Here is an 8,893-nt window from a genome sequence, read left to right on the forward strand (position 1 = left end):
ATCGAGTCCCGCATCGAGTCCCGCATCGAGTCCCGCATCGAGTCCCGCATCGAGTCCCGCATCGGGCTCCCTGCTCGGCAGGGAGTCTGCTTCTCCCTCTGACCCTCCCCCCTCTCATGTGCTCTCTCTCTCATTCTCTCTGTCAAATAAATAAATAAAATATTTAAAAACAAAACACATAAAATAAAATGTGAGTATTTGATATTACTTAATCTGCCAGTGAAAGTCTCATTTTGGGGTAATGGCTACAATGTGAATAATTAAAGATAAACACTAAAGATGGCTAAATGCTAAGACAACCATTCATATTTATGTGTATTTCAATATACCATAATAGTCAATACATTTTTCTATGCATATAAACTTTGCACAAAAGTGTCAATAAATTAAACTCCAGTTTGTGAGCTGCATGTAAGCTTATGATAGTATTTTTAAATAATACCAAGTCAGTTATAAATGCATAATAAATATTTGATGAATGTTACTAACATTCCAACAGTGAATTTCAAAGGTTTATTTTCAAGGAATATAGAAAAATGTTAATATTCTCTCCACAATGCATTACCTTTGTCAATAAGTGAAATTAAATATCATTCTTTTACTTTCTTTCTAAACGGAAACCACCCTCCACACACCCTAAACTCTATTACAGAATATAAAATGTTGAGAGTACATTTTATCTCCTTGTCTTTGTCTATCAATTTGAAAGTTCAAATGTATATTTTTAAAGTTTTTATTTATTTATTTGAGAAAGAGAGAGCACAAGCAGGGGGAGCAGCAGGCAGAGGGAGGGGGAGAAGAAACCAGAGGGAGAGGGAGAAGCAAGCTATAGGTTTCGATCCCAGGACCCTGGGATTAGGACCTGAGCTGAAGGCAGACATTTAACCGACTGAGTCACTCAGGTGCTCCTTAAAATGTATTATTTAATAAAACCCAAATTATATTTTTCAAACTCTTCCTCCTAGTTTCTCAAGCTTCTACATGTGTGATACCTGCCAAGAACTAAGTAATTAATGGCAGGTTATTAGGTAATGTCATAAATAAAGTGCTGTGTAAGTATCATTAATCTTTATCAATCATAAAATCATTTACTTTCACAGTTTAGGCCATATTTGTCTTGTGTTGGTTTTATTTGTAGTATCTTAAGAAAAATTTCTCTTTTCAACTCTCCATTGAAGTCAGGTAATTTATACTAAACTGATAGCTGAGTGAATATTTTATTCTTATCCTTAATTAAAATGGAACTAGGCTTAACTAAATTATATTTGGCTGAGGTTTGTGTCCAAATAAGTGAACTGTCATAGATGATTACCAGTTGGTACAATGACTATAGGGAACACTTACTGTTTTGTATTCTTAGATACTTATCCCTCCTCCTTGGGAAAGCATTCTTCTCTGGGGGAAACTACTTTTCCTGCTAGTGTCACTGCAACCACTTGACTTTAGTTGGTGCCGTGGTGTTTTTCAATATACCCATTTCCATAGTCCCAGGGGATGTACACTGGGATGGGCCACTGTCCAATGTTGACAGATCAAAACCCTTCCCAAGAAAGTATATCTTTGACTCCATTGAATTTTTTGCCTTCTACATGTTTGTAGAAAAGACATTGTCTGAATTCTGAACTTACATTGATTTCTAACAAAACAAATGGCCATTTCCTCTTAGTCTTACTGGGCATTGCACAGAGTGAATTTACAAAGGAAAAAATTGCCCAGAGACTGACAAGAAATCACATTTAAAAAATTTTTCAGGAGTTACAGGCACATTGCAATTTGGGAGTAGAAAGTGGATTTTAAAATTCATAACTTCTTCTAACACAATACAGCAATTTTTTTGTAATTGAATGTAAGCACCCAAGAGCAAGAATTTTGTGTTTAATTTACCATTTTATCTCCAGAAGCTAGAAAATTGCCTGCATAGAGAAATACTGGTTAAATGAATAAATGAATTTGTCTTGAGCAGAGTTTTGTATACTGAACTTGTACCTTTAAGGAAGATGAATATAGATATAGATATGTAAGTATTACTTTTGCTCTCACAAATATTGTTAGCTACCTGAAGAATACCGCACAGTGGGGTGGAGTGGAGTTTATAACCCAAAAGGCTTTCTTTTTGTTTTAACTGTTGCATGATGCTTTGAAATGAAAAACAACAAAAAACCCACCCCAAAAAACAAAAACTGAAGTTGTAAGGCAGGACGCTTGGTGGCGCTGCAGGCTAAGAAAGTGAAAAACTCTGCAGCCTCTGTAACAGCTGAGCAGTTTCCGGCTACTTGAAAAGGAAAGGTTTTACACTCTTGGGCGATGGTAGGTTTCAGAGAGGCCGCTATCCCCATGTCAGTCAATGTTAGCAACTAACTCAAGATTATTGAATGAAGATAGTAGAGTTGGCTGCACAGCAATTATTTTGTGATTAAATACTGCATCTTTTGGACGCCGAAGAACGATGGAGACAATGCTACCCAAAGCGCTGCAGAAAAGGCAAGTGAGCTCCATTATTATCCTAATACTGTTAATACGGTGGGAAGTGGGCAGTACGACCATTAAGTATTCGGTTCTAGAAGAGAGGGAAAGCGGCTCCTTTGTGGCCAACCTCGCGAAAGATCTGGGGCTTGGCTTGGGGGAGCTGGCCGCGCGGGGTGCTCGAATTCTTTCCAAAGGGAATCAACAGTATTTGCAGCTCGAGCAGAAGAGTGGGAATTTGCTCCTAAACGAAAAATTGGACCGGGAAGAGTTGTGCGGTGACACAGATCCATGCATACTGCATTTCCAGGTCTTATTAAAAAGCCCAGTGCAGTTTATTAAAGGTGAACTACAGCTACGAGACATAAATGACCACGCCCCAGAATTCCTGGAAAATGAAATCCTCCTGAAAATCTCAGAAAGCAGCCATCCAGGGACTGCATTTCCTTTGAAAATAGCTCAAGATTTAGACGTGGGCAGTAACACAGTTCAGAACTACACTATTAGCACCAACTCCCATTTCCACCTTTTCACTCGAAATCACAGCGATGGCAGGAGATACCCTGAGCTGGTGCTGGACAAAGCGCTGGACCGGGAAGAAGAGTCAGAGCTCAGGTTAACGCTCATGGCCCTGGATGGTGGGTCACCGCCTAGAACTGGGACTTCTCAGGTTCTCATCGTAGTCTTGGACATAAATGATAATGCTCCTGAATTTGCTCAGCTGCTCTATGAGGTGCAAATCCCAGAGAACAGCCCTATAGGGTCCCTTGTCATCACTGTGACTGCTAGAGATTTAGATGCTGGGACTCTTGGAGAGCTCTCCTACTCATTTTTCCAATCCTCAAATCAAGTGATTCAGGCCTTTGAAATAAACGTAGTCACAGGGGAAATTCGATTAAAAAAAATGTTGGATTTTGAGGAAATTCAATCTTACCGTATGGAAATTGAGGCTTCAGATGGCGGGGGACTATCAGGAAAATGCTCTGTAGCCATAGAAGTGATGGATGTAAACGACAACACGCCCGAACTGACTATGTCAGTATTCACCAGTGATATCCCAGAAAACACCCCTGATACAGTGGTCGCTATTTTTGGAATTTCAGATCCAGACTCCGGGGAAAATGGCAAAATGATGTGTTCCATCCCAGACCATCTCCCCTTCCTTCTGAAACTTACTGTAGAAAATTTCTACACTCTAGTAACTGAAGGAGCGCTGGACCGAGAGAGCCAGGCCGAGTACAACATCACCATCACCGTCACTGACCTGGGCACCCCCAGGCTGCAAACCCAGCACCACATGACGGTGACGGTGTCCGACGTGAACGACAACGCGCCGGCCTTCAGCCACACCGCCTACACCCTGCGGGTGCGCGAGAACAACAGCCCCGGCCTGCACATCGGCCGCGTGAGCGCCGCGGACAGAGACGCGGGCGCCAACGCGCAGGTCACCTACTCGCTGCTGCCGCCGCACGACCCGCGGCTGCCCCTGGCCTCGCTGGTGTCCCTCCACGCGGCCACCGGGCAGCTGTTCGCGCTCAGCTCCCTGGACTTCGAGGCGCTGCGCGCGTTCGAGTTCCGCGTGGGCGCGGCCGACCGCGGCTCGCCGGCGCTCAGCAGCCAGGCGCTGGTGCGCGTGCTGGTGGGGGACGCCAACGACAACGCGCCCTTCGTGCTGTACCCGCCGCAGAACGGCTCGGCGCGCTGCCCCGAGCTGGTGCCCAGGGCGGCCGAGGCGGGCTACCTGGTGACCAAGGTGGTGGCGGTGGACGGCGACTCGGGCCAGAACGCCTGGCTGGCGTACCAGCTGCTCAGGGCCACGGAGCCCGGGCTGTTCGGCGTGTGGGCGCACAACGGCGAGGTGCGCACGGCCAGGCCGCTGAGCGCGCGCGACGCCGTCCGGCACAGGCTGCTGGTGCTGGTCAAGGACAACGGCGAGCCGCCGCTGTCGGCCAGCGTCACGCTGCACGTGCTGCTGGTGGACGGCTTCTCGCAGCCCTACCTGCCGCTCCCGGCCGCGGCGGCGGCCGAGGCCCGGGCCGACCCGCTCACCGTCCACCTGGTGGTGGCCTTGGCGTCGGTGTCGTCGCTCTTGCTGGTGGCGGTGCTGGGGTTCGTGGCGGTGCGGCTGGGCAGGAGGAGCCGGGCCGCGGCGGGGGGCGGCTGCTCGCTGCCCGAGGGCCCCTTCGCGGGCCACCTGCGGGACGTCAGCGGCGCGGGGACCCTGTCGCACAGCTACCAGTACGAGGTGTGTCTGACGGGAGGATCTGGGACCGGCGAGTTCAAGTTCCTCAAGCCCATTATCCCCAATATCCAGGCACAGAGCTCTGGGAGGAATAGTGAAGAAAAGCCCACCTTTCGAAATAGCTCTGGATTTAATTTTCAGTAAGAATTCTTTTTTTTCTTTAAGTGTTTTACTCATATCCATATTAGTTTAGTTTTAAAACTCCTAGTTGTTATGCAGTTTCAAGCCTAATTTTAAGTGCTATATATCTGTTTTACAATGTTATTTCATCCTTTTTGCATTAATCAATAGGTAGCTTTAATTAGCACCCTTTTCTAAAAAATAGTTTTAAGGTTTAACCATTTCAAAATGTGCAAGGATTTAGTTATTATTTCTTATCTAGAGAACAAATTTTTACTTTCTCCTAGTATATTTCATAGACTAATCTCTTGATCCTAATCACCTTGTACGTCCTTCATGTAAGAAGACATACCTGCACTTCTGACCTTATCTAACATTCTGTTTAATCATATATTTAAAAACCATGTCATCTAGCATTTAAAAATAAATATTTCTCTGTTACTCTGCTCACGACACAATGAGATCATCTTGTGAGTGATATTGGACTCACAAGATACCTTGTAGTCATATTGTTATTTCATTTCCCTTAAATACACTACTCTTACCTTTTTCTAGTGTTCACTTTTGCTGACATATGTAAAAATAGGTCATGTCTTACAATTCCAAGAAAATGTAATAATCTGCATGAAAATGAAAATAAAAACATTTTGAAAATTTTTGTTGGAATATTGGTGGACTGTTGGAAAGATAATCACTTTTCATTTCATTTTGTAAATTTATTTTAGTTGTTAGGAAAATTTAAAATCAAGATGAACTAAAAGTCACGAAGAAAAACAATAAATTCTTCAATCTCCAGGCCCCTCCTACAGAGTAGTTTCTCTAGAATTGCTCTCAGTATTTCTTTTTTTTAATTAAAAAAAATTTTTTTTGAAGATTTTATTTATTTATTTGACAGAGACACAGCAAGAGAGAGGGAACACAAGCAGGGGGAGTGGGAGAGGCAGGGTTCCCCCTGAGCAGGGAGCCCGATGAGATGTGGGGCTTGATCCCAGGACTGGATCCCAGGACTCGATGCCAAGACTCCGGGGTCATGACTTGAGCCAAAGGCAGTTGCTTAACCAACTGAGCCACCCAGGTGCCCCTGCACTCAACTCTGCCTAAGGCCTCCAAAACTAGGGATAGTCCCATTTAATTTCTCCAAAGAACTAACTTCCCATTCTCTGCCTCTGAGATACTTTCCTATCTATGTAGGATGATGAGAGGATCAGAGTATCCACCTCTCCCATTTACATACTGTCACCTGATAACTTCTTTTTTAGTCCTTAACTGACACTTGGCTCTTCTAAATCTTGTACCTAAATGGGATATTATAGAAAAAACCCACTAGGTTTGTGTGAATATCTCCAATGCAGGAACTTTAGATGTTTCTTGGAACTGCTAACTCAATTGCTCTTTCTTCTAATTTCTGTCATCAAAATTATGGGTGTTCACCTGTGCATTCTTAGTCTGAGTTCATACCACTTTAGGTTGTTTTTTTTTTTTGTCATTTTAGTGAGTATTTTAAAAGGAAGGAGGATAACTGAGTGTAGTCAACCTACCTACTTTTCAGTTTCTACCCTTTTGTAGTAATCAATTTTTCAATAATGTGTCTTACATTTTAAAAAATGTCATTTAAACTTACCATTTTTAAATGTAAAATTTTTAGAAACCTCCTTGATCCATTCTTGAGAGCTTCTAGGATCAACTTCAAACAATTTCTCTCAACCTTGCACTTTGGCTAGGACTCAAACCACCCAAAGCTTAAAAGGTGGTCCCAGACAGTTTTAAAACAAAGCAAAGTCCAAAGATCGGTCTTCAGATTCTGAGACTAAAATCTCCACCTATAATTATATACCTCTATACCTTTTGAAATGATTGCTTCAAAAGCAGATCTATGATCTTAATTGTCTAACCAGAGTAAAACTAAGTTTTTGCTCTATGATTGGGAAAGAGAATTTCTCTCTTTTGGGGTTGAAAGTGAAAACAGGTGACCATTGTTGTAGCTGAATAAATCTTGTGAACCTGAGGGAAGGTGGTTTTAGGAGTAAGCCTGCTTTAAATGAAAGTAACATGTTTGTGTTTGTGTACTTATTAAGTACTTTGTGTAAATTATGAGAAACTAGAACTAAATTATGACTTTACCTAATGTGTTCCACCCTAGTATTTTACTTCATTTTCTCCCAGTTCACAGCTGAGTGCTGTGAAGGAAATCTACAGAGGTGACTTCTCGCCCTGTAACAACTATCTATTTGTGCTTCATCTCACGATTTACCCAATTCATATCCTCTGAGGGGAATCCCAAAGTGACTCGTGTATACTTTCCCTTTCCATTACAACCGAAAGAAGGCCAAGTAGTGATGCAATCTTGTTTCAGGTTTTCAATTTTCTCAGAAAGATTAGAAACTCCTGGGAGCCAGGAATCATATCTTGTATTTAAAACAATACTAACAGCATCAGGAACTTTAAAGAGTATAAAACAGTTCTTATGGAAGATAGAATATATTTGTAGTCACTTAAACAAAATTAGTAAAACAACATTTGTTTCTGAAGGACATTGATATTAATGGAATTTAGGTAGCTTTCACCTAACTGAAAATCTCTAGAGACGCATGGTGGCGCTGCAGGATAACATCACGGGGATAAAAAAAAACTACACTGGATGATGTTCAGGACACTGTTACCCAGTGCGCACAGAGCAGTGGGAAGACAGAAGGAACACGCCTTCAAGGGGCGAACTACAAGCTACTCAATAGGGTTAAAAGCCATAGGCCTCGGAAGATTTGGTGGACATTATCAGAGGCACGTTTCCCAGAACTGCGAAGAAAAGCTGAAGTGATTCTGCAGGAAGCTTTCCCTAAAAGAACTATGGAGAACGGAAGGGCAGACACTCTGCAGATAAGGCAAGTCCTGCTCCTTTTTGTTTTGCTAGGAATGTCTCAGGCGGGTTCTGAGTCTGGGCGCTTTTCGGTGGCAGAGGAAATGCAGAGTGGGAGTTTTGTAGGCAATTTGGCAAAGGACCTGGGACTAGAAATGGGTGAGCTGTTCTCAAGGGGGGCTCAGGTGGTCTCTAATGATAACAAAAGGCGTTTGCAGCTGGACATAAACACTGGAGATTTGCTTTTAAGCGAATCACTAGACAGGGAGGAGCTCTGTGGCTCCACGGAGCCCTGTGTGTTGCATTTCCAGGTATTAATGAAAAACCCTTTGCAGTTTTTACGGATTGAGCTCCAGGTCAGGGATATAAATGACCACTCTCCTGTCTTCTTAGAAAAAGAAATGCTCCTAGAAATCCCAGAGAATAGTCCTGTTGGTACTGTGTTCTTACTAGAAAGTGCGAAGGATTTAGATGTAGGAATCAACGCTCTAAAGAACTACACAATAAGCCCCAACTCTTATTTCCACATTAAAATGAGAGTCAATCCAGACAATAGGAAATATCCGGAGTTGGTTCTGGACAAGGCACTGGATTATGAAGAGCAGTCCGAGTTCAGTTTCATCCTCACTGCTCTGGATGGCGGGTCTCCCGCCAGGTCCGGGACTGCCTCGGTTCAGGTGGTGGTTGTGGACATTAATGACAATTTCCCTGAGTTTGAGCAGCCATTTTATGAGGTGAAGATTCCAGAGAATAGCATATTGGGCTTAATCATTGTCACCGTTTCCGCTTGGGATTTAGACTCAGGAAAAAATGGAGAAGTATCATATTCTTTTTCCCATGCCTCAGAAGATATTCGCAAGACATTTGAAATTAATCAAAAGTCCGGAGAAATCAGTTTAACGGCATCCATGGATTTTGAAACAATTGAATCATACTCAATAATCATTCAAGCCACAGATGGGGGAGGCCTCTTTGGAAAATCAACAGTCAGAATTCAGGTGATGGATGTGAATGACAATGCTCCTGAAATTGCCGTGTCATCAATTACCAGTCCAGTACCAGAAAATTTGCCTGAGACTGTGGTTATGGTTTTTAGCACACGAGACAGAGACTCTGGGGACAATGGGAGGATGATTTGTTCTATCCCAGAAAACCTCCCTTTCATACTAAAATCTTCTCTTGAGAATTACTACACATTGGAAACGGAGAGACCG

The 8,893-nt window shown here is 43.1% G+C and overlaps 2 protein-coding genes across 3 annotated transcripts in view; both read left to right on the forward strand.

Annotated features, from left to right (window-relative positions):
* Window positions 1–8,893, forward strand: part of LOC118016736 (protocadherin beta-6-like) — a 31,524-nt gene that overhangs the window by 5,727 nt on the left and 16,904 nt on the right. For both annotated transcript variants that reach the window (XM_035014328.1, XM_035014327.1), the window contains exon 2: window positions 3,672–4,708. In XM_035014328.1, coding sequence (XP_034870219.1) covers window positions 3,672–4,708 — 1,037 coding nt within the window. The remainder of the gene's footprint in view (window positions 1–3,671; window positions 4,709–8,893) is intronic.
* On the forward strand, window positions 6,376–8,887 carry LOC118017075 (protocadherin beta-11-like; the record flags this gene model as incomplete). The annotated part of the gene is made up of 1 exon (XM_035015029.1): window positions 6,376–8,887. A coding segment is annotated over exon 1 (1,218 nt), but the record flags the coding sequence as incomplete, so codon positions are not given.

This window comes from Mirounga leonina, unplaced genomic scaffold (genome assembly GCF_011800145.1).
Source record: "Mirounga leonina isolate KUSES-001 unplaced genomic scaffold, KU_Mleo_1.0 Mir_168, whole genome shotgun sequence".
Lineage (NCBI taxonomy): Eukaryota > Metazoa > Chordata > Mammalia > Carnivora > Phocidae > Mirounga > Mirounga leonina.